This window comes from Lygodium microphyllum, chromosome 8, assembly GCF_053477565.2.
Source record: "Lygodium microphyllum isolate KBCC chromosome 8, Lygodium_microphyllum_v1.1.10, whole genome shotgun sequence".
In the NCBI taxonomy this organism is placed as follows: domain Eukaryota; kingdom Viridiplantae; phylum Streptophyta; class Polypodiopsida; order Schizaeales; family Lygodiaceae; genus Lygodium; species Lygodium microphyllum.
The window spans coordinates 28,344,090-28,370,853 of NC_141142.1; the positions used below are offsets into that span (position 1 = coordinate 28,344,090).

The following is a 26,764-nucleotide window of genomic DNA, read 5'->3' on the forward strand; positions in this document are numbered from 1 at the left end:
AAAGTGACATGCATGTGGACACATGCAGGAACATGCAAGCGCACACCGATCAAAGGCAGAATGCACCTGCCAAACATGGTATCCAAAATGCAGCAGTTTTACCATAAGGAATCGTAGAAATTTGTACCGTAAGATACCATGCAGACTATATCATACAGACCAGTTTGTACGACATATGGAGACAAGTATGCTTGTGAAGAGACCCAAAGGAGGGGACTATTAAGCCGTTGTACCACAAAACCATGTACATAATCTCCTTTGCAAATGCCAATAGATAGCTGTCCACAAGCTCCTACACACCTTGTTGAAGTGAGGCGAACTATTAAAATGATTTGTCCTATCAACACCACCTTAACTATGCACAAGGTGCCAATGCACAAGATGGAATGAAGCTAGTCTCAGGGTTGTACTCTAGATGGGGAGTGACCCACAACTTGTCCAAAGACCGTGGTCTCATTGAGTTCCTTCCATGATAACCGTGAAACGCATTTCATTGGTGCTGAGACATGAAACTACTAAAGCATTTCATTGAAACATGAAACATCCTAAGTAAAACACTTGCCTGAAACTTTCTTTTTGAATGAAAATTCTTGAAAATTCTTACTTTTTTTAGGGTTTTTGCACGGACTACTTATAGGATATCATTCTTAATGATCTTGTGTACCCAAAAAAAAAAACATCATTGTTTGACATGAAAGAATTTGCATGGTATAGATGTGTAGATTGTAACTCATTATTTATAGAGAAAATTATTTGATATGTATTATTCAATCGTTTCACTTGGCATTTCGCTTGCAACTTGATCTAGGGTGAAATGCAATGTTTAAAATATGAAACATTTCGCAATTACTTGGTTGTTTCTCCTTGGTGTGGATTGTTTGAAGTTGTACCTAAGAGAGAACTACCACAAGGCATACGACTCAGAAGCATCCATAGGGTGGTGCATCAGAATTGGACCAAAGATTTCTACTGAATACATTCTCTAATGACCTTCCATATTTGCACTTCTCAGGATCAACAGGTGTAATATATCATACATCCTTGAAGACATGTATGGATAGCATGTAGCCTAGTCTCTCAGCGTTACAAAGTGCTACTTGTGGCAGTGGATATCCATGATCTCTCTTTGGCATGATCTCCGTGTCTAATATCCTTGCATCCATTGTCTGAGCAGAACTGGGGGCAGTGTCTATAGTCATCAAAATACTCTTCAAGGCAGTGACTTTTGGCACAAATTATGGGAGCTCCCGCATCATAGATACTCTAGATTGGCACTAAGCTCATCTAGACAACTAGCAAGCAACAAAGGGTGAGAAGCGTTGAGCTAAGATTCATTACATACTGATTAGTTCTTTAAAACAGACCCAAAACAGTAAATTACTAAAAGTTTCATTAAATAGGGAGCCTTCTAGAGAGTTTCTGTGTCCCACATGCAAAACACTGATTTGGGAGGATCCTTCACTCCGAGATCATCCGTAACAACTTAAGGTACATCAATGATCCTTCAATCAAATCAATAAATCTTGGTTTCATCTCCACTGTTACTTTGGATATTCCTTAAACGCCTAAGGCTAGTTCGATCTTGGTATTAGTGAGGGTATTAGTTTTTAATGTTTCACTATAGTAATGTATCTAGCAGAATGTTTAGATTAGCTTACAACCTAAAGATCCAAATACTTCTATTATTGCCAAACAATAAATATTAAGTATCTGTTGTCCAGCCATCATCGACAGCAGCTCATCAGCTACCAGCCCCAGGCGACCTGATTCAAGCCATCACCCTATTGTTTTGGAGGTTTCTACTGCTGCATTTACTGTTATTGATCAGTTAGCAGCAGTCCATGTCACCATTACCGTAGTCTGCTGCCCCAGCTGCCAAGCAACATGTTGTTGTTCACCTCTCTTGCTTCGAACAGACTCCACAACAGTCTTCAGTACCCACTCATCCATTTCCAGCTGCTGCCCTAATCAGCCAGGTGCCAGAACTGCTGCATTTTCCTGCCGCCCTGGTGGCCTAGCTGGTGCCACTACTCTAGAGGTCTCCATCATCACCAATACACTCTTACAGGCTGCTTTTTGCTGCCTGCCTCTCTCTGGCTGGTGGTTACAGCACTCTAGATCTATCTCCAGTGAATGTCACACTCCAATACTCAGTGCTCTGCCCTTGAGGATTCTATACACTCTTACATTCATTTCCTACATTGATTCAATCACGTCAGAGTTCTCTTCTTTCTCTGTCTGTGTTTGTGTTTTTGCATCTTGAGTTTTGAGCTTTGTGTTTTGTGTTTAGGGTTTGAGTTCTGCACGCCACTATCCCAGTCTTCGTGTTTCAATCGTGGTCATACTTTCTCTGTTTCCTCAGTGAAAACCCTAGCATATCTTCACAAGAACTTTCGGTTTTCACAAATGACTATTTGGATGAGTCTACACAGTTTGTATATTGACCGCCTTCCACCTTTCGACTACAGCCTTGACTGCCCTACACTTTCTCTCAGCCGATCAAAGCTGAACTAGGTGATTAGAGCTAATATCTTGAGAGCTTAGATATAGGAAGGACATAGTTCCACCCACCACTTTCTCTAGGATCAAGGATAGAGTTCTACCGAAGTCACTTCTTGTGTCTCTCTGTGGATTCACTATTTGGCCAGCATACATGGATACCCACCTCTCCCACAGCATATGAGCTGCTATTGGATAGATTCGCACCTCCTTACGTAGGCTACAGATGGAGACAAGCAGATGGATAGATAGTCCAACAGAGGATACAACTTGCAAGCTTTGTAGCCAAGAGCTTGAGATAGAGCAGCACTCCATATGCAAATGTACAATATACTATGGCATATGAGGACGGTACCACTGCCTCTTCCGTGATGGTTTTGGACCTCTTTGTCGTATTATAGAGTACGAGGACCAAAGATACCTAGGTCTTTTCCTCTTGGAGTTCTAGAGGCGTTGCACAATACTACTACAAGACAGGAGGCCAACTCACCTAGGATCCACACAGAAAGCAATGACAAATGCTTTTCATAGATTAGACCCTATTGACACTACTAGCCTAGCAGAGACAGAGCCACCCTGCCAGACACCTTCCATTCCACGCTGTGGAGTCACATTGGATAGAACCATTTCATGCTGTCGAGCACGATGACCCCATCTACCAGGTCCACATTCAAGAAGACCGCACCATAGCCACGAATCAGAGCCATTATCATGAGACACTGAAGACTCACCACCAGGAATATCAATGGAGCAATTAGAGACTCTCCCTAAGATCCAAACAAAGATTGTGCATATTCTTTGCAAGAGATGGGAGAGAAGAGAGGGCAATTTGAAGACTATGAAGAGAAACAAAGATACTTTTCATAGGACTTGGGATTCTAGCACTTTCTTTCTCTTCCAAACCCACATGGTTTGCCATTATAGACCTCCTGACTAACTATTTATTCAAGCTTTGTAATAGACTTCCCCTTGTTAAATATTTTTTGATACAAAAGTCCCTTATAGGGCTGCTTGTATTTTGCATTTTACCTCGGGATATTTTGTCCCAAGGAATCTTATTAATAGAATTATGCCTCTTGTTTTAAGAAAAGTAAAAGGTTATAATCACAGATGCTTGCGATAAACATCACCTCAACACAATCTTGAACATAAGTATCGGACAAGAGGCATACCTTGTCGTACCCACCACCTACAACATGGGTGGGGGGAGGACACACCCCTCTCACTAGTGGTGTCCCATACCACTCTATACCAGATGAAAGCATACCTATCAATGATGGACAATCATGGCCCCATCAATGAGCAATTGTTTTGTGCATGTGATTGAGTCTCACGCTAGATAGCAAGTTGACACTATGATTCCAATGAAACATTCACCATGGGATCCAACCTACACACAAGACATGACACAAGCTATATCCACACACATAAGAGGAATGGACATCAGACTCACCTTCTAGCCATAGAGCAAAACAAGCTCACCCCCCAGCCACCAACCCACATTGTCCCAACATACAGACAGGTCGGCCTACATCCCAGGAGTCCAAGAGTGGTGATCACACAATGATGTGTATAATAGCGCCTTGAGTCCTATAAATAAGAGTCAATTACCCTACCCCTAAAGTGACCCTAATACATTCACACTAAGTCACTTCATGACCACTATGACCAATGTTGCTAGCACCCCAGCCAAATGTCCAAGGATGTAACACATATGAGTTGATCAATTGACACCTTAGCAACAAGAGACCGTATGTTTGTGCCTCAAATCAGCAAGTGACCTACCCAATTTTGTGCTCAAAAGAGCTTTAAATCAAGGGGAAATCTTGGGGTTTTGCTATTGGTCACTTGTGATAGTCTTGTAGGAAAATTGGCTTTAGCAATAGAGGAAGTGGAGATTCAAGGGCGTATCTCTTGAGTTTGAGGCAAGGCCTACTATCTTTCCGAGTATTCAAGTCAAACCTCAATTGTACTATAAGATTGTGGAATACAACTTAAAGGAATACTACAAGGGCCACCAATTTTGGGACCAATCAAGAGTCAACTATCCACTTAAAGATAGTAAAATGTTTATTTCACTTTATGGTAATTCATTGCGTGCTATAAAATGTCGGATTATCACATATTCCACCACCCTTCCCAATAAGACTGGTTTCACATATATTATGTCCAAATAATAACCACTAATAGGAAAGGCCATGCTTATTGGTATGGTTCGAAGGCTCAACATAGACAAATACATACTTCTTTTTCAAAGAAAGAAGAATTTGCTAATGACATCTCGGAGAAAATTTCCTTCATGGTTGTGTGAACAACCAGTCTAGTGAGCTATAGTGCTAGACCATACAAGGGGCTAGGTGAAAGAAGGTACAAGAATCCCATGTCCGCATGAAAGCATCTATTCTTCTCATTGTCTCAAAAGTGCATTGGAGTCTCTCCTATCTTCTATGGAGAGTATAAATTATCTTTGTCCACATCCTAGAGGTCCGCCGCATGGCTACATCTTGCAGTCCAAATGTACCGACTATGATACTAGCAATCATCTCCCATCTATGACAATATCTTTACAGCCACTCTATCTACAAGTAATTTGGATATCTTGCTTAAATGCGAGCCAACGATAAGAAAAGAATGGCTCCCCTAAAACTCCTCAATTTGTATACTAGACCTCTCTTTGTGACCCAAGCTACAATTCCCCAAAGTCACAACCATAGCCACTATGAGGGCTCTACTAATCCATACCTCTTGATGAGCTCTATAAAAATCCCATAGACTTTACCTTTGAGTCTCCTCTACCTTATGACGTCTCACATATGCTAGCCTTGCCATACTCAAGCCATATAGCAACTATTACAAATCCTATGAGCTACTAGCCACACAACAATCTCCTTTGCTCCTTTGGCGTGACTTTGTATCTTTTTTTGTATGATGGCCTAGAGCCATCCTACATCTTGTAATCTTGCAATCTTGTACTTTTTGTAATTAATACAATCACCTATTACGAAAAAAAAGAAAAAGAAATATTTGTAGGCCTAGACCTATCATCCAACCTCCTCCAAAAGTCTAACAAGAAGAGATTTGAGATATGATGCATGTGCCAATGAGGAGAGGTAATTGGCTGTCACCAAAATGAGAAATGACCTTAATGATTTTAATTAAACTTCACGAAGATTTTTAATTAAAATGAACTTTAATTGTTGTATCCCTAGCTCTTGGCATGGTGACCATTGCACAAGTGGAAGGATTTCATACTCTGCATATAGTAGACAAGTGTATAGGCTATGTGATATAAGAGCAAGGCAAAAAGGATGCATTCACACAAACTACAACTCCTACCATCACGTCGCGTCTACTATCCCGTTCCCCCTAACTGATCCCTCGCACCAGCCCGCCGCCTGCACCCTCGCCATCGCCATCGCCATCGCCTGCTCCCCCTCGCACGCCCCACCTACTCCTAGCCGTTGCCAGCCCGCCCGTCGCCTACTCCGCTGCCGCTACCACCCCACTCGTCGCCTGCTCCTGCCCCACAGCATCCGCCCCACCTGCTCCTGACCGCTGCCAGCTCGCCCGTTGCTCGCTCTTACCCTACAATCCCCAACCACCGCCCCACCTGCCCTTGGCCACCGCCAGCCCCCCCGAGAGCCGCCCCACCTGCACATGGTTGCCACTACCCCCTGTCACTTGCTTCTGCCTTGCAGCCCCTGGCCCCGTCTGATAGACCCACCACCCGCGCCCCCACCCCCTCCCCAGTTGCTCCCTCCCCCCTGTAGCAACTCCCCCCTCCGATAGCACAGTAGCGTGATAGGTAGGTTCTCAACAGGGACGCGCAATGGAAACCCTTGGTCAGACGCCGGTGCATTTTGTGAGTGTCCCCTAGTCAAACACCTTGTGCATCACCCTCACTGAGGAACAGCTCTTAGCCGTCCATGCCATAGAGCTGGAGTTGAAAGAAACAACGATCTTTGATCAAGTCAGGTCATTGGTCAGGTCATTGGCACAACGCAGATCGCGGAGGCAGTCCTCATGGGTCAAGGGATCTTCATGGTTCGCAACTCACCTCTACGGATGCAGCTCGTGCGTTAGTGGAGAGCTCGCTCTATGCCTCCATGAGGGAGGTCATTTACACTATTCCCTGGTATAGCGGCTTCACAATGGAGACATTTGCACTCCATAACAAATTTCTCAAACATCTAGTCACTTTACTTTTCCCTGGACTGGCGGTAGAATACTGCCAATTAGTGGAGGACTTTGGACGGCTCTTCAGCATAGTTCTTCCTGTCTCCTTCGCGGATGCAGTGACAACTGCAGGAGTCCTAAAGGTACAAGTGACTGTGAAAGACACAAAGAGTATACCAAAGTTCCTGGAGATTGAGACAAGAGGTCACTCATTTAGGTAGCAGGTCATTGTGACTGGGCAACCAGGGTAGTGTCTGCACTGCCACGACTTTGGGCATTAGGCAAAAGATTGCACGCGTTTCGGAGCCAAGGCGGGTCCGCCGACAGGCCTGCAGGTGGACATTAACAGCTTCACACGGGTCCAAAGACGTCAGAGAGGGAGACGGCAAGGGGGGCCACAACCAGCTCCTCAAATGCAACCTCGACAGTAGGGAGCAGGAGGGCGAGCGACACCTCCTCGGCAGAGTACCCCCCTGCCCGCCCCACCAGGCAGGACTGCACCCCTCCACATCCACCACCCGCGCCACGGACCACCTCACCTGAGATCCCACAGCCCCCACACCCACATCCCCCCTTCCTCCCCACTGACCCTAGCCCACAACCCCCCCATTCTAGGGCCACTAGCCCCCCCACACCCGCCACGTACCTCCGTCCATCCCACCATCCCTCGATCCTTTCCCCCTCCATCACCTCTCCTGCCAAGCACCCCCCCCCCCCCCCGATCCACACCCGGTTCAGGTGATCCCCCCCAGACCCACCGCCCCTCCTCCCACAGGAGGTGATGAGCCACACACACCTACATCCTCCTCGCACCAGCAGTCTTTCCCCTCCCACATAGCCACCAGCTCATCTGTCCCTCTTGCCCATCACACTTTCCCGAGACAGGCACAACTGTTGCCACAGGAGTTCTTCCGCAATGGCCCATGGTCCTACCTGAGAGTTGCGGAGCGCAAAGTGTTCCCACTACCTCTAGAGGTGGGGATCTTAGTGGTTCGTAAGTCAAGGAGGGGCAAGGTCCATCTACTAGCACCACCACATGGACCAAACTATGCTTTTTCCTTTAGTCCTCTCAATCAAGGGATTGGACGACGACACAGATAGAGGAGGATTTGAAGAGTCAGGTAGCAGACCACACCTCCTAGTGGATGGGCAAAGGACTAGCACTGTTTGCACAGCAATGGCCTGGTTGCATAATGGACATTAACTAGTGAGCTGGTGCCAAGTTTCCACACTCGAGCATTACCTTTCGAGCCCCTCCATAGTGAAGAGCTCCAAGGGATGTGATCGAGTAGCCCTTGGCACAGACGGCCCGTTTCTACCAATATACAAAGTCACGACTCTCAGCATTGGCTGATAGATGCATTGATAGTATCACCTGGAGCATCTATCACCCCTATAGTCCTGGCCGAGGGCCACCATGGGGGACTGGAGTTCACCGTCCAGACCTGTGGCAAAGTGTACTTGCATGCCCCATAGTTTTTCCTCCTCATTAGCAGCCTCCACACTGAACAAATGCCTGTTCGGTCAGTCACAGGTTTACCCATGAGCTTACACCTTGCATCCTGGAATGTGAATAGTCTCCACTACAGTGGGGCACGTGGTTCCAGGAAGTTGATTGTTCGGCAGGAGCTGTAGCCTGCCCTTGCTGGACGGGGGATCGACATCTTACTTCTACATAAGCACAAGCTCACTCCCACCTTGGTCTAGCGGGTAGGGAAGGTACTCCCGAGCAGCTCGCACACTTACTAGGAATATGCCATAGGCGCCCACGGCAGGAGTGGAGGCTTATGCACCTCTATTGGGCCGAGTATCACCGCCTGTGTACAAGACCATGGGACGATAGTGGCAGGGAGGATTCTATGGATTAGATTGAATATTGGGGACTCATGCCTTGGAGTCCTCAATGTCTATGCCCCTACGGAAGTTAGGGCACACAACAAGTTCTGGGTGGAGATCGCGGATGGACTTCTAGAGGTGGACGCCTGGATCGTTGGAGGAGACTTCAATAACCTGGAGGCTTTGAGGGACCAACAGGGCAGAGGCAGAAACTATCATGGCATGGCTAGGGGAGGAGCAGGAGAGGCTTGGGAGATCTTTCTACTGGTAGTAGGAGCACGTGATGCCTGGAAAGACCCTACCTTCCACAGGAGGGAGAGGTCGGACTTCTCTTGGGGATACATGCAGCTAGGTGGAGTCCTGTTGGAGCGGTTGGATAGGTTTTATATTGGAGAGTCTGGAGGCTCTCGAGGAGGCCAAATTGGCGGGCACCAGGTTGTCCGATCACTGTGCAGTTCTCCTAACACTTGATCCCCCAGCATCTACCATAGACACGATCCTGTCGAATCCCTGACTCGATCCATAGGAGGGAGGAGATGACAAGACAGATAGAGCAGATTTAAACCAGGGAGTGGGGCAAAAGAGACCGGATCGCAAAGCAAGTTGCAAAGGTCCTAGCCGAGTTGAGCAGTATCTACCTAGAGGCAACCATACAAGCCAGGCAGCAGAGCTGGGAGGAGGAGAGAGCACTCCGGCGGGACCTTGCAGCCACACAGAGATTATTACAGGAGGCACAAGGGGATCCTACCCTCCACGCACAGGAGATGCGCGCACGAGCAGCCATTGCTGGCCTAGAGGACAGGTGCTTGGAGTTCTCTCTCTGCACCTCACTAGCTTTCTGGGCGCGGAAGGGGGACAGGATGTGCAGGGAGTTTTTCCAAGTTCACCAGTCTCGTACCTCAGAAGAGTAGATACACAGCCTTCGAGATTAGAGTGGGAGGACTCATTCTAGCCCAGACAAGGTGATGGAAATTGCCACCGACTACTACACACGCCTTTTCCAACAGGAGACAGCCTCAGCGAGAGGATAGCAATGTAGACAGCAGGTCTCGAATCACATCCTGTCCCTCATCACTGAGAAGATGGGACACTCCCTCCTAGCCCTCTTCACAGAGAAGGAATAGAGGAGGCTTTCCATACACAGGACGGGCAAAAATGCCTGGGAGGATGGCCTCTCTAAGGCCTTCTTCACTACCTACTGGGAAGTGGGGGACCCCCTACTAAGGGCCTTCCAGGAGATTATCACTTCAGGACTAGATGCTAGGTAGTCTTTCGGCAGGCCTTATCAATCTTCTCCTCAAAGGGGGAGACCGGTTTGAGCTTTCCCAATGGAGACCGATCACCTTATTGTTGTCAGTGGCCTATAAGGCATTGGCAAAGATGATTGGTAGGGGACTGCACCACGTGCTTCTAGACATCATCCATGACTCATAGACAGGCTTTTTCCAGGATAGGAGCATCCTAGACAATGTATTCACCTTCTTTGAGACAACAGAGTGGGCTCAGCACAGTGGGCAGAGACTGGCCGTACTTATCTTGGATTTTGAGAAAGCTTTTGATAGGGTGGATTGGGATTTCCTAGAGGGCACCATGGTGAGGTTGGGTTTTTCCCAGGATTGGATTCACGGGGTCTCCGCACTTTACAAATCGGCCAGCAGCAAGGTTCTCATAGAAGGTAGGCGAGGGTGGAGTTTTGGCTGGAGAGATCGGTTCGGCAGGGCTGGCCAGTGGTCCCGTACCTGTTCCTACTCTTTGCAGAGGCAATGTCTCACTTCCTCAGGTCACAAGTGAGCGGATTACGCAGCTCCAACTTCCAGTGAGAGAGGAGACTCGGTTGTTAGACTCAGAGTACGCAAATGATACAACACTCTACATAGAGGACAATGAGATGATGCTGGAGAGAGTGAGGCTGGCTCTTGAGGTGTTCTGTTCTACAATGGGAGCGAAAATCAACTGGCAAAATTCGGTTGGTTTTCTCACAGACCGAGACTCTAGCACAGAGTGGGGCATTCACCTAGAATTTAGATGTGTGAGCAGAGGGCAGACCATCCAATACTTAGGGTTCCAGGTGGGACTCGATATCACTCCCGCCCACCAGCAGTTTCTTCCAGTCCTTGATTCTATTCGGAGAAAGATGACCTACTGGAGCATGGCTCGTCTCTCACTAGTCGGGTCGAGCCCTGGTGGTTAACCAGGTCCTCCTAGCGACGGCCTGGTACATCACCTCGTGTTGGTGCTTCACTTCATCTTACATAGTGCAGCTTCGCCGCCTAGTGCGGAATTTCCTTTGGTCCGGGTTCAGACAGCTCTAGGGATTCCAAGGCCAAGGTGACGTGGGCGACCATTATATGGCATCAGTCAGAGGGAGGGATTGGGATCATAGACCCAGAGTATCAAAGTATGGCTCTCCTGGGCAAGCTAGTTACCCGCGGCCTCATGCCAAGAGTTCAGACTTGGAAGATCCTATTGCAGGAGAGTCTTCAAGATTGTAGACCGAGGCTTGGTAGTGAGTGAAGGCCATCCTTGAGATGGATCTTCACATCAGCTCAGATCACCCCCCTCGCCAGATCACCTTTCCTACGCAGCTTGCTCCGCGTGTGGCAAGGCCTCTGCAAGGCCCTAATCCAAAACCCCCCAGGCTGCCAGGAGGAGATACACCATCAGCCGGTGATTTGGAACTCTAAGTCAGAGATCGAGATGGGGCACAGATTGGCGAGCGCCCCCACATCCAGTGGGCTAGCTGGGAGGCTAGCCCGGCTCGTACCATTAGGACATGGCGGGAGGTATACAAGATGGTGGAGGAGGAGGTGCTGCAATGAGTATCAGGCTGCTAGAGAGGGGTGGAGTTAAGGAGAAGGGAGATAGATGCAGCAGTACCTCACGAGTGGCTTGCTCCCCCGATACGAGAGCTGATAGAGCCCGGAGAGGCGTGGGCCGCTAGGTTTTCACCGGCAGGCATCCCCCTACAGGTGGCAAGGAGAGTGGGCGGCGCTACACCTAGGACTTTCTTCACTATCCAGGAGGGGGGGCGTTTAGCTCTCGATAGAGGGCAGCAGGATGAGGGGATAGCGGTCCTGTCATGGAAGAGAATCCAGGTGATTAGCCTTCAGGGGAAGACATGGCAGCTGGACCCTTTTGTCTTTTGGCATAAGCTTAGGGAGTGGCGCCTCTGGATCTGGGAGGACAGGCCACTGGATGAGCTGGAGTGGGATCCGAGAGAGTGGCTATGGCCGGCCACTACAATCACCAAGAAGCCACCGAGGTTTCTGGAGTACAATGCCAAGATTGGTAGACACGTACTGATGCAGGAGGATATGAAGTGGGCGCCGTCACATAGCAGGCACTAGGCGGAGCACAGCATCATGGAGCCTTTCCAACTGACCTTCTGGCGCCGCCTATGGGATAGCTAGAAGCCAAGGAGGGTATCGTATTTTTTATGGTTGGTGGCACATGGAGACTTGGCAGTGGGAAGCTGGCTTACCCAGATGCAAAAGAAGGGAGGTTGTAAACGTTGCACACAACAGTCTCTGGAAACCCGAAAGCACTGCCTTTGGTTGTGTGAGGCGCCGCAGCTCGTGTGGAGAGGAGCACGCCGCATCCTTCACCGTATAGGACCCAGCCTTGGATGTATCTCACAAGGAGCTTTCTACTAGCAGGCCATTTTCCAAAGCCGTCACTTTCTGTATGAGGCCAGGATGTAGGACATGATATTCATTATCGAGGTAGGGCGGCGCGCAGTGGTCGGTTTGGAGGCTCTACCCATCCGCCAAGTACTAGATCCCACAGCAGACCGCTCTAAGGTATGGAAGATCATAGGGAGTCTTACTGGTTGGCATATCTAGAAGGCGCGGTGAGAGACTTTTAGTACAGGTCACCTTAACAGAGCTCTGGACCTCCATCATCCACTCCCTCCGCGGCTGATGGAATCAGGTGCAAGGTGAGTCCAGGGCTTGTCAAGAGCTCCGATGTCATTTCATGCGCACTTGGGGCAGCCATGACCTGTTTTTCATAATTCAAGCAGGCAACCCCAGATGGCGATACACCCCCCCTCCATAGCTTCTTGCCCCCATCCCCCCCAGACCGCCTTGAGAGGCTTGTATACATGATGTATTTGTGATTCAGCTCCAGCTTATTTGTTGAGCATGAGTATGCCGTTGTAATTATAAAAAAAAATTAGTAATATAATCAGTCATATTTTACTTGCAAAAAAAAATAAGAGCAAGGCAAAAGCAACAAGGTGCAATGTGAAACTTTCATTAATTTGAAAGTTTGCAGCTTAGAAATGAGGCACATTGAAAATTTTTCCCAGTAAGTAGCTCACTCATGGCACTTATGTTATTAAGTAGGCCTTGAGCTAAAGTTTTATCCAATGAGCAGCTCACTTATGATTAATGATGAAGTCATTAATTAGTGCTTAATTAGAAACATGATCTAACTAAGGAGCAACCAGTTCTTCATTTGGAAGCTTGACCTTCACTATTTTGGGACTCTCTTTCTCTCCTCTCTCACTTTTGGAGCAATCCAAGTTTGGGGAGTTATAGCAACAAAAGGAAATGCATGCTTGCTGATTTTTTGCGACGAACAACAAGAGGAGAGTGTTTTGCAGCCATGTTGAGGTGGACAGGTAGGAATCGATCTCTTTTTGTTTCCTTTCCCTCTCTTGGGCTGCGCAAGCTCTATTTTACAACAGTTCAAAATTAGGGTTTGCTATTTACAATAGATCAATGGCTAGGATTTGCAAAAAACAGTCATTTTGCATGTGGAATTGCTTGTTGAAGACATTCCAACCAAAACCCCCAATTTCCCCCTTGTTTTGGGTTGCCAAATCATGTGAAAAGTCGGGGCATACATAAAGGAAAATGTATTCAGAAATACAAGTCTGATTTTCCAGCCACTGAAAGCATTAAATTCAGCATCCAATCTAAGGGCAAATGCATGCCAAAGATTAGGTTTTATGGAAAGCACTTTTATAGATCTGAATTACTTCAATTTACTGCTGAGTTGAAGGTGCATTGGTTAGGGCAAAGCTTTAAGATTCTTGAACAATCAAAGCTAAGGCCTCATTTGACAAATCCGATTAGTCTAGGATTAAGATTCGTGTAAATTCCTCATTGATTGCAATGTGGCAACAATGAGAGACCATGGATACATTTCTCAATGTCATGTTGGTCAACATTGGAGTGACTATAGCTTTGTATGCTTGAAGACACACTAGCTTGAGTGTGTAATTTAGATAGATTCAAAGCTCATTGGTCAAGATTGGTGAGAGCAACTGAGAACATACTAGTTACAGAAAAATCTGGTCCATTGAAGAGCCAAATATGTGAGGAACCAATAGCAAAAAGAGTGTTGATCTGTGATAGTCGTGTTGTTCACACGAGCGGGTCACAAGTGGTTCATGTAAAAGGCTCATCTTCAACATTAAGAAATACTCTAAGGGGTGCTCAACTTGAGGGCCAATCTGGTGTCGTCTATTGTGCAAGAGTGCTCTAGCTCTCAAGTTCTTTGTGTCATTTATTTTCTTTGCTGAATTGAATAGTGTGTGTGTTGTAACTTTATATTCACTGCCCTATAGATCAGATCTATAGGCTGGTCTAGTTGGCTCTGCTTTGATCCTACTCATTTGAGTCTTCCTCCCCAAACCCTTGTGCTGTAGCTAAAGAATGCTACATCACTCCTAGATCCCACTATAATCTTTGAATAGGCCTCTTTTCATGAGCCTAATGTCTCCATCGATCAATCAAGCAAGTGACTGGGTTTGGTCAATATATTGTCTGTTCTCATAGTGTGCCACTACTTTTATCCTCTCGCTAGAGCAACAAGTGGACTCTACCTAGTCCAACACTTTGAAGGTCATCATTGTCCTCCACCATTTAAGTGAAGACCATGTCTCTTCTAGTTGCAATAACCCAAGAAGAATGTTCTCTTTGGAGAAGAGACCTATCTAGGTCTAAAAGTGGTGATATCCAACAGTGACTCCCTCTAACATGGTCTCTACATAACTCTAGCACTAGTAGTATCTGCCTCTAGATCTCTTGAGTAGCTCGTGAAAAGCAAACTAATCTCCCCCCCTGAGAAAGCAATCTACATGGAGAGCCTCCCCCAAGAAAGATAAGTCCTCTGTCCAAGAGTGTTGCTAGACTTTGACCTTAGGTAGTAATCAAAGATAAGAGGCTGCCTCCTCTTCTCTTCAATTGTGGTCAATCATAACTAATAAAGGCCAAATGAAAAAAATCTCTGGGATCTAATAATGGCATTGCAAATCTGATCTCAAAGCTCCTCCCTGGGTCAAAAACCCAATGAGCCCTAAGCTGCAATGGTCTTGCAACTGCACTGGATTATAGCCTCCATAGCAAAAGTTTTGTCCAAGGTTCCTTGCCTAGAAGCTGACTTGTAACAATGAGCTTAATCAATAAGGCTTTGTTCTAGCAATCTGGATCTAGGATCCCCAAGTATCCTTTACATCTAGGCTGAATAATAGCATCCCAAGCAACCTTTTCCCTACCTGGCCCCCATCTCCTCCTAACTAGATAAAATTATAGATGACCAATACTCACATTCTATGTACCAAGCATACAACACTATCAATGCCTTCAAAGGTCAGAAGTGATAGAAATGAGCAAAAGAGTGAGAGTGAGAGATGAGACAAGTGGGGAATTTTTCACCCTTGGATTAGCTTAGGGACAAAATGGGCTTGTCTACTCAAGATAGAGAGAGGCAGTCTTGGCTTCACTACTTGTTGATAAAAGGTTTGAACAGTTTGCAAGACTGGTCTTTGATGAGAATGATGGTTTTAGCCAAGACTTACAAGGATTGCAATATGATCTAAGGGCTAAAGCATAAACAATACACAATTTATATAATATCTCCTTGACTTTGAGAAATGAGAGGAGCCTTTTGCTTTCCCTTTTTTTGAATTCCATGATGAAACCTTCATGATTCTCTTCTTCTTCTTTTCTTGCTTCGTTTGACTTGCTTTATGATAAATGCCTTTTGAGCTCTTTTCCTATGGAAACAATCTTTGTCCTTTTCATTTGGTTTGTGACAATTAGTTTATTGTGATTGACCTTGTTCTTTCCTTTGAACTTGAACTTGTTATAGAGGTCTTCATGTTGAGGTGCCACATTGGATTCTTGCTTCGTCTTTGATCTCTTCTCATCTTCTAGAAGAGAAGCCTCAACTTCAGCCAACTTAGGAGAAGGCATGTTGATGAGGGTAGTAACCATATGGTCACCTCTTCAAGCAAACACTTGAGTAAGCCGCAAATGGCTATCTTCTTTCCATCAAAGTTCCATACCTACAATCTGGATTAGCAAAGTTTTCAATGTAGTTCAAATGAAATGCTAAAGAGGACTTATGTTTAATTTCAATCTTAAAAAACTCAATTAGCAATTGAAACTTGAAGGTTTTGAATTGAGCCCAAGTAGCTTGTTCAGTTGGTCCCATGTGCCCTTTGCAGTCTCACACCCATCTACATGATGGATGTAAGTGTCAGTCAGCTCAAGATTGATGATAGTTTAGGCCTTGCCATCTCTAACTTCCCAAGCAGCTACTAGCATGGCATCATGTGGCTTCTATTCTTTTCCATTTGCAATGTTCAACAGTACTTTTTCCTAAGCATTAACTTGATCCTTGTTTGTCAGGTATGGAGTGTATGACCCTTAAACTTAATGGTTTCACTTTCACTATTACTTGATGACATGCATGCTATTTAAAATGGCCACTTGCTTTGAGGAAATGTCAATAAATGATCCACCTAAGAGATGCAATAACTCATAGAGGAAGTACAAAATTATATGGCTAAGGATGCTAACTCATGCCTTTATATCAACAAACCCTTTTCTCACTCTTATCACCAAATGCTATGATAGGGAGGACTGTATGCATTTTCATTCCTTCATAGAATCCAGTCACCTATAGATCTCTTGACACAGAGTTGACAGCTTGGGTTTGCACCTATAAGAAATCATCTACATAAAGTGCATTCAAAGGATATTAAGAAATACCCTTTCTTTACATGCCGCCATAAAATGACCCCTTTTACTTTACTAAAATTATGGATTTTTTCCTAATTGTAATAAAAACCATTTTATAAATATAATATTGTAATTTTTTCAAAATAAAATACCCTTTCTTTTGAACGATTTGCCCATCCTCCTTGTGAGATAGGTCTTCTTGACAATGAACCTTTTCGAGATTACCTCCTGGTCTTTTTTAATCTTGAGCTTGTCCTGATTTGTTGACTCTTGATGTTGCATCTGGAGCAAGAAGCTTGTGTGCAAGCTACTGAGCTCTCTTCTGACATAGAACCTGACATACAGTTGCAATATGATGCCCCAAATAAAGCTTGAATTACCCCAGTGCCGGAACAGATGTTCTGAGCAACTGACATGTCTTGTTGAAGGAGACGAAGTCCTCCTTACTGCTGAAAGTAGAGTAGTAGTAGCAAACGGACAGGCAGCTGAGAGAAGTCAATATATTGCCTACTGAAGTGTACTTCTCAGTGGCTATAACAGTATCTAATTAGGGCAGACATCTTCAGTAATAGATGGCCCAGATTGAGAAGAAAACAGCGCTTTGACAGCAGCAGCAATTTCTGCAATATAACTGACTGTAGTGCTGTATATTATAGCAGCCCATCAATGAAGATATCTGGAGCAGCAATGAGTGATACGTCAGGGAAACACAAAGAGTCCTTTTACTGTGCTATCACAGCAGTAATGGCAGCCATTGAAGCATCAGCAGGATAGGAAAAAAGTCTGGTGGAAAGGAGCAGCTGAAGACATGCGTCATTCTGGGCAGTGGGAATCAGCAGTGTTGATGATACCATTTGTTGGAGCAGCCCATGTGGCCAGAGGGATTTCAGCAATAGAACTGACTATAGTGCTGTATATAGCAGCCCGTGAGTGATACTTCAGGGCAAGAGAGAATCCTTTTACTGTAGTGTAACAGCAGTAATGGCAGCCATTGAAGCATCAGCAGGATAGGGGAAAAACACGGCAGCAAGGAGCAGTTTAATACTGGCATAATTCTGGGCTGTGTGAATCAGCAGTTAATGAGACCATTTGTTGGAGCAGCCCACATGGCAACAGACAGCAGAAAATGGAGCATCTCAGCAGCTATCAGTGCTCTATAAGTAGCAGCACAGGAGCTCTCTTATTAGAGCTATGCCTTCAGCATAATTGTGGAAGCTGGAGCTCTTTTCTTCCAGCCCAGAACCAAAAGAGAGCAGCTGCAGCAGCTGAGATAGGGCAGCACCATGGATCTATACGTCAAGTGCTCTAAAATACCATGATAGAAATGGGCAGAAAAGTGAGAGTGAGAGAAGAGGCAAGTAGGGAGTACACAGTTCCAGCTGATAGCATGAACATCAAAAGCATTCTTTATTGAAAAGGGAATGTGCCTTTCAAAGGCATTACAGACAATGGTTTGTGAGAGTGGTTTAGTAGGTGCAATTTTACCTAAACAGTATTTAGGTGAATGTCCTAATCTAGTGGGAAGGTAGATACTGCAGTGCGTTCCTACTGTGCAATGTATGTGAGTGCGTGCAGGGGGGACTCTCCCTTTATTGATGAATACAAAACACAGAAAAAATTTAAATTATCCTAAGCTGGTGTGTCTCCTGCATGGCGCAAATAAATATCATGGGTTTGATATTTCAACAAATAAGGCCTATTGAGACAAAAAGTTGTACAAAGCTTATACACAACTCTGATAAAACAACAAAGCAAGAAAGAATGAAAAGTAGAAACATGTACAGACTCAAAACTAACCCAACTGATAACGTTTTTGTATGCATGTCCTGTATCCTCCTCTTCTCTATGTATAGGTAAGGCAAGTCCACTCGACTAGGCAGAGAATTTTGGTGCCTCTAAAGTATATCTTGAGTCTGTATCTGGCACTGGCTGAACTATAGTCTCTCAGAGGATCCTGTTTGACTGCACAATATATGCTGCATCCATGCAGTCACTGATCTACTACTGTGTATGCTAGGTCTCTCCAGTGGCTTTGCGTAGCCTTCCTATAAAACGTTTGATCTCTGCTAGAAGACTAAGGCAATTTCATCTGGAAAATCAAACAGCATGGATAGTGGCCAAAACCCTCTTTGAAGAGGCCATGGTATCACCGACCCGATACAAAATAATCACAAGGTTGGCCTCTTCAGACTTAAATTACAAGCCATGATCTGTGTTTTAGGGCTGCTAACTGTGGGCTGTTAGGCACAACTACTCACAGATTATGAGCATGAGACTAGCTGAGCAGAGATCAAAATCTATCACCAAAGCTTCTTAAGATATATTTTCTCATGTTCTGGTCGCATTTTCAGGTAAGAACTATTAATAGAAAGTTAGAAGAACTAGTCATCATGTACGAGTTTTTCATTGGCATGACTCTGAAATATTTGATATACTTCTTGAGAGCAGAGTACGACAGTGGATACAAGTCATTGGAAGAGTATGGATATTGCAGATTGGGTTGCTGTAGCATGTGGCAGAATTACTGCATTACGACAATAACAGATGCAAGACAGTCAATGATGAGATACATGACAGCATTAGCAACTCGTGGAGAAGAGATACAAGATAAGCTGGTTTTGCATTATTGGGAAAACAGAACTTTAAAAGTACCCCAGCAAAACAGTAACAAAACATATGATGTACAAAAAAAAAGGCTGAAGTGATCAGATCACTAATGACAAGGAAGCATAAATTTTGACTTGCATGTAGTAAAGCTTTCTTTGGTATTTTTCTAGTCACACTGAAAAGTCCAAAATATTTTATGATATTTAAATGCATAGTAGCAAAAACCTCTGCCATTTGTTCAGCTTACCAGTGTAAAAAGTAAGGAAGGTGGATTCACTCGCTTCCCTATCTCCATGAATCTAAACAGCACGATAAGACCTTTTCTAGTTAATTATATTGCTTAGAAGTGTACTTTCATACCATCAGAAATCTATTCTTTTGTAGCTTGAGGGTTACAAGTTCCATACCCTCGAAATTTGCCAGTTTCCTGGTCCATAGTATTGATAGCTTCCCATAAAAGAGCAATTGGCACCCAATGAGGTGGATATTTAAACCTTGCTACATCCAAAATCAATGCCATATCCCTTCTTTGATTGTATCCACCCAATGGAGAAAAATGCCCAGTCCCTGTCTGTCCCAACACTCAGACATGATCATCAAAGAATCACACATAAAAATGGATGCAAGTAATATACACATAAAGTTCTGTGATTAACACAACGTTCCAAGAACTTAGACAAACAACCTTTCAGATTTAATAACCTCCAAAACTTGTGCTCTAAACTGAATCACCCATTTTAAAGTTCATTAAAAAGCAGGGTTTTTGAAAAGCCAGAAAACTTTATACCACATGTAAGTTGTGAAATATGTGATCAGAAAGATTGAGCATGTTAAGAATTCTCAAACATTCTGACGTAACTAATTACAAATGCCTCAAATATTCCACTAATGCAAATTACTAATGCATCCATTCAACTAGGATTTCTAACATTGTTCAGCAACAGCAAGGCTATCCCCATGTGTCACTTGTTGTGCATAGATTGAACTAGTTGCAGCACAACTTGAGTTTTCTTAGTCCAAGGTGTAATGAGTGGGATACATAGGAACTAGGGGTTAGACACCCTTTCACATTGCCCGGGGTATATAAGGTGTAAGAGTCCCAGTTTAAGGCAATTAGTTATTATCAAGAACATACTCTTCACCTTCAACTTCAGCTTCCATGGCTTCCTCCTTCTTACTCCCTTCTTTTCTGTCTTTTTTTTTCGTAAAAGGTAATTGTATTAATTACGAAAAAAATACAAGATTACTGGATTACAAGATACATGATGACACAAAGCCATCATGTGAAGCGGTTTTCTCTTTCTCTCTCTCTCTCTCTTTTTTATCTGATTACAAGATACACGAGGGCCCTAGGCCAACGTGTGGGGAAGCCCCGTAGTGATGCACTGAAAAGATTACACCAATCATGGCAACGACCCAGAGGCAATTGCCATATGCCACGGATGCAAATCCTCCCGAGGGAGCAAGTCGGAGTGTCGGATGATATCTAGCTGCCAATGCAAGAGGCCTTTAAGCCTGGCAATATGTCGGGGTACATTAGAGGCCGAATCAAAGAGAAAAGCATTGCGCGTGGTCCAAATGTGCCAGCATCCCCAATATCTGAAAAAGTGAAATAAGAGCTTCTCATGCAACTGTGGCGGTGCGGGATACTTCGGACGCACAAAAACCCAGTCGAAAGAAGTTAGCGAGGACCCCACCACCGCGCGCCAAATGTGCGACAAGAGCGACCAGATATTCTTGGCGAGCGGGCAAGAGAGAAAACGATGTCGGGCCGATTCCGCCGATGTGATACAGAAGAAACAATTGCCATTCGAGATGCGACGCTTGGCAAGGGCCGAGGCCAGAGGAAGACCACCAATCATGACCCGCCAAAGAAAAACCTTGCATTTGAAAGGTGTCTTATTGAGCCAGCCTTCCATCACCGTTTTCTGCCACCATGACAGCGATTTCCGCAGTCCCCAAACAGTATTAGCTTTCTCTCCCAGCCATTGGTGATCTTGAACAAGAAGATGATACACCTGATTAGTAGAGGCCTTTTCCAGACTGAGGCGGCCTGCAAGGTCCCAGTCCTGCCAAGGGCGATCCACAGTCAAGGCAGGAAAGGGTTGCCGACCCTGAAGTCCCGACGAAAGCTGCTCCCATAAATCACGGTATCCATGCGGGATCTTGAAGAGTCGCCGAGCAATCCGAAATGATACGAGGACATTGCGAGTGGCAAGGGTAGCATCCGCAACCGACGTCATACCTAAACGGGCCATGCGATTGAATCTTGGTCTGAGTTGATGTTTATCTTCCCAGGAAAGGAGTCTCGATACCGCCAACAATTCCTGCTGAAAGGAGTTAGTCTGCAAGCGGTCCCCTACTGGGTGCCAACGGGCCTTTTGGAGCACCACTTTCCAAGAGCCGACCAAGTGCAGTAACAAAGAGGAAGAGGGACTGGAAATACGAGAGTCAGCATTAAGGACATGCCACCAGGAGGCCCGAAGCCGTGTGTTGCCATGGCGGAGCCCGCCGTCCTCAAGAAAATAACGGGCTATGATGGTCCATGGGTGATGGTCCACACACATGGCACGAAAAAGGGACCAACGGAGAGCTAACATGTGAGTGTGTGCATCCAAAATAGCTCCTCCACCCATGCGCTTAGGGGTACATGCGTGTGACCACGAAATCCAGGAAATGCCGGCCTGCAGTGAATCCTTCTTCCATAGCATGAAACGGATGGGATGAGTGAGGGCCTTCAAAGTAGTAGGCGTCCATGGCAACAAAGGCAGGAAATACGTTAGCATTGGAAGCATGATTGTCTGGGCCACTTTGAGGCGGACATAGAATGGCCACGCTTGTGACTTCCAATACATAAACTTCGCCGCCAGCTTTTGTGAAATCCACTCCAGCAGGTCTTTTGGCCGTACATCCACCCCCAATGGGTATCCAAGATGCCTGACAATGGATCCACGGGAAACACCTGGCCTTGCCAGCCTAAGGACTGTAAATCAGGCTCCGTGCAACTGAGAATGGCTGACTTGAGGGCATTGATGCGAAGCCCAGAGGCCTGACCAAAGAGTGTCCAAACATCTAATGCCCTGCGAATGTTGTCCCTGTCCGCCTGCAAAATCATAAAGGTGTCATCAGCCAAAGATTGGCTAACGAAGTGCTGACCCAACGGAAGAGACAGGCCGGCCAGCTGAGCAGAGGCTGCCATGGAGGATAACATTGAAAGGACCAGATGAGTCGCCAGGGCAAAGAAGAGAGGGCTCAAAGGACAACCCTGTCTGACCGAGCGTGCAAGGACAAATGGCTCTGTAACTCCACCATTAAGCATAACTCTGGACGAAGCCTCAGCACTAATGGTGTAGATCAATCGGGACATTCGGGTACCAAAGCCCATAGCCGACATGAGGTCTGCAATGAAAGACCAGTCCACATAATCAAACGCCTTTTCCAAGTCCAATTGGATCAATACCACTTCCTGGCCGGAGTGCCGCGCATAGTCAATAGCCATTTGCACATTTAAGATATTATGCAGAATGTTGCGGCCCTTAATGAAACCATATTGGAGAGGATGCACAATAGCTGGAAGGTGCTTGTGAAGCCGATTTGCCAGCACTTTGGAGTAGATTTTATACATGGAGCCCATCAAAGAGATTGGTCTCCAGTGTTGCAACTTTGACGGCGAAGGGACCTTTGGAATGAGTTTGATAAGAGCTTGTTTCCATGAGGAGGGCATGACTCCCGTTTCCCACACCTGCTGAAACATGGCCACCAATGGCTTCACCAACTGCGTGGCCGAGGTCTGAAAGAATTCATTAGTGAGACCATCCCAGCCAGGACTTTTATCATTCGACAGGTGCAACAAAACATCCATGACCTCTTCCTCGCAAATATCCGTCTCCAAAGCGGCTTGCATATCAGCTGGAACCTGCTGGCGGACCAGATGATAGAAGACCGAGCGGGCATGCGTAACCTGGCTAGAAGGCAAGGAAGAGGAACCAAGAAGGCCCATAAAATAGTTTCTGCACATAGTGACAATGGTCTGCGGATCCGTGACCATGCGACCTTCCGAATCCTGGAGTCTGATCATATTTTCGCGAGCCGGAGACGCATGCAAGGCGCGGAAGAACTTATGAGACTGGCAGGCGCTATCTTGCATTGTGTCCGTCAAGTTGTGCAGCTTGGCCTGTTGATAAGATTTCAACTAAAACACTTGACTAAGATGGGCCAACCGCCTCTCCAGAGACAGCAGAAAATCATCATCAGGGGAATCCAGGAGCAAGGAACGGACCAAAGCCAGTAAGTCTTCTGCTGCATGTCGACGTCGGCGGCAAAGCGAGGCATGATGAATCCCATACTGGCGAGCAACCCGCTGCACATTAGAGAGCAGCTGTGCAAATGAAGGCAAGCCCTCAGAGGCGAAGTCCAATAAGAACCTCTCAATCAGCTGCTGCATATAGCCCTGGAAAATTGAATGCTTCAAATAAGAGGAGTTGAAACGTAAAGGGAGCCTATCCAGGAATTGCACAAAAGGTGCAATAGAGTGTGCCCGCATCTCAAGCTGGAGGGGGAAGTGGTCCGACAACGCATATTGCCGCAAGACCTTCATTTCCAGCATCTCGGGGAGAAAATCATCGCCCTGCATGATATACATTCTGTCCAGTCGCGACCAGGTAGTTGCATATTGTGCGGAATGAAAAGTAAAGCCTGAAAAAGAAGGGTGAAGCCACGACCAAAGATCTTGCTTGAGCACGTGCAAAGCAAAGGAACTCCACACCCGGCTTTCCGGCGTATCCATTACCGAATGCCCTGAAGTGGATTGAGAAGAGTCAACACACATATTGAAGTCTCCCATCAAGAATCCCCTTCGGCCGAGTGACATGGAGCCCTGCAAAGTGGACCAAAGATCTCGTCGGGATGCAGGATCATTCGGAGCATAGAGGCCCAACAGCCATAAAATCTCTCCTTCAAATAAGACTTCAATCACCAGAAAGCGCCCGTGCACATCATTTTTAACAAGGACAGGCTGATATTTCTCATGGACAATCATCAGCACGCCCAAATAGTGCGTAGCATGGGTCCCTGCATAAAATAGACGGAATCCATGACAATCCATCACTTTTCCTGCTTCACCGTGACTTTTGTGCTCAACTGCACACAATACATCCCACTGGTTCTCGTGCAAGACGGTCCACATGGCATGTTGCTTATGGCGAGAGCAAATGCCTCGCACATTCCACGTGGCTATCTTCATGTATCCTCAAAGAAGGAAGTCAGGAACGAGGCGCTTGCTGCCTCGATTTCACCTTTTCTGCGAGAGCATCCAGGACACCCTCATCCAGAAAATCGGCCAATACTGCGAAAGAATTCTGGCGACCTGCTTTGGAGGTAGAAGGGAAATCCACTGCCTTGGGAGAGGGGCGGGGATAACGCCGATCCCAGGGTGTAATAACATTTCCTTTGGCATCGAACGCCATGCTATTGAAAGAAAAAGGTGCCTGAAGAAGGAACCGTGAAGCCAGCTACCATGCTGGGCGACTATCTCCATCGATGACTGTCCCACCATATGACGAATTCAAAAAATTAGGACGGATACAGCCTGAAACAAAGGGTCCTGAACCTATTTAGCAAAGTGTGACCTGATCCTTGAGGTAGACTCTAGAGTGAGGCAAGCCTGAACTGCCAACCTGCTAACCCACACAAGGTCTAGGGGATGAGTCATAGTAGAAATTCCCGGATATACAAGATATTATTGCCCAGCTAGAGCGAGGCCCTCTACATCACCATGAGATTGTATCAGCTACAACTCTTTATTTGCCAGGTAGATTTCTCCTCACTTATAGCTCTTAGTCTTCTTGTACTATTTATTACATTTTCCTATACTATTCTTTTTAGACAATTGTACCGTCAGAAAAATGATTGTAACTCATAGTCTCATAGATCATTTTGGCCTTTTTTGCAAACATTAATATATCATTTTATTTCATCTCTCTCTCTCTCTCTCTCTCTCTCTCTCTCTCTCTCTCTCTCTCTCTCTCTCTCTCTCTCTCTCTCTCTCTCTCTCTCTCTCTCTCTCTCTCTCTCTCTCTCTCTGTGTAATAGGTAATTATATTATTTACGAAAAGAGTACAAGATTACACGATTACAAGATGTAGGATGGCTCCACGCCATCGTGCATAAACTCACTTTATAAAAGATTAAATAACTAAAAGAGTACAAAAGTCACACCAAAGAAGTAGCAGAGATTGTTGTACGCCAAGGAACCAAGTCCTCCCTAGAAAGGAGATCACTATGCTAAAAAAGGTCAAGTTGCCAATGTAGAAGACATTTCAACTTGGTGAGGTGAGTTTGCACCCCAAATGCAAAATCAAAAACAAAAGCATTCCGAGTTGTCAAATTGTGCCAACAAACCCAAAGACAGAGGACACAAGCAGAATCTTCATATGTGGTTATGCCAGAGAAGGGTATTTGGGCCTAATTAAAGGGGCATAGTGGCGTGCCAACCACATCCCACTAAATAGTAAATAACAAGGACCAAATTTTCCATGCCAAAGGGCACCAAAGAAAATAGTGTTTGCAAGAACTTTTTGCAATGGTGAGGCAAAAAAAAGAAGCATCATTTGAAATGTGGCATTTTGCAACTATCCTGGCTAGAGGTAGCTCACCAACCATGACATGCCAAAGGAAGACTTTTACTTTTACACGGTATCTTATTAAATCAACCCTCCATGATAGTCATTTTCAACCAATGCCAAGATTTGTGCATGCTCCAGACATTATTGGCCTTAGTGACCAACCAATGATAGTCCTTAATCATAAGATGGTATATTTGATTAGCCGAAGCCTTTTCCAGCTAGAGTCGACCTATGGGGTCCCAATCCTACCAGGGTCGGATCAGGAACGAGGGCAACAAAGGGCTTTCTAGTCTACAATGTCATCAAAAGGTGGTCCCAAAAGTCCCTGTAACCTAGAGGGATGCAAAAAAGCCTCGTGATGGTGTGGAAAGACATCAATCCTTGACAAATCACCAAAGTGGCATCAAAACCAAAGATAAGCCTAGTCATATGTCACAGGGATAGGAAATTTTGAGATGCTCTAATCTTGCTGATAACATTTGATTAAGGTATTAATCAAATGTGCAAGGTTGTTTAGCACATGTGATGCACATAACAATTATTTCATGGTAACAAGCCAAGGACCCCGAGATACAATGGATGTCAAAGACAAAAAATACAATAAGTTATGCTTGACAAGTACTAGGTGGTACCTGTGTCAGATCTTGGCCTAGACCAATTTATTGGCCACTAATGTCAATGGTGACATTAATTAATTAATTAATGGCAGTCTAAGGATCAATAACTGCTCAGGGATACTTAAAATACAAATTGGCCTAGCCAATTTAATTGTTGGTTAGTGGGATTGATTTTTTGGGACACTAGAATAATTAAATTAATTTTCAGATTTAATATTCTACATTTTAATTTAATAAGTTGAGAAATGCCATGCAAGTGGAAAAAACGTTTTTAAGGGCTAGTGAAAGTCTATTCCAGTCATTGTGAGAGAGAAGGAGAGGTTGTTGATGTGATTTGCAGCCACCAGGGATCAGCCCTACAGCATGTGACAACACTTTGGAGCCCTCCAGGAGCAAGTGATAGTAGCCCAAGGTCCTTTTGGTACAAATG

At 45.4% G+C, this 26,764-nt stretch overlaps 1 protein-coding gene and 1 long non-coding RNA gene across 4 annotated transcripts in view; one reads left to right on the forward strand and one right to left on the reverse strand.

Moving 5' to 3' along the window:
- Positions 1 to 26,764, reverse strand: part of LOC148032093 (glutathione gamma-glutamylcysteinyltransferase 1-like) — a 180,539-nt gene that overhangs the window by 77,730 nt on the left and 76,045 nt on the right. For all 3 annotated transcript variants that reach the window (XM_087682719.1, XM_087682716.1, XM_087682717.1), the window contains exons 4-5: positions 19,502 to 19,665; positions 19,342 to 19,393 (exon numbers count right to left, since the gene is read on the reverse strand). In XM_087682719.1, coding sequence (XP_087538845.1) covers positions 19,342 to 19,393; positions 19,502 to 19,665 — 216 coding nt within the window. The remainder of the gene's footprint in view (positions 1 to 19,341; positions 19,394 to 19,501; positions 19,666 to 26,764) is intronic.
- LOC148032095 (uncharacterized) lies at positions 1,406 to 19,174 on the forward strand. The gene is made up of 4 exons (XR_015691567.1): positions 1,406 to 1,488; positions 18,505 to 18,662; positions 18,748 to 18,838; positions 18,936 to 19,174. It is a non-coding gene; the product is annotated as an uncharacterized LOC148032095 (long non-coding RNA).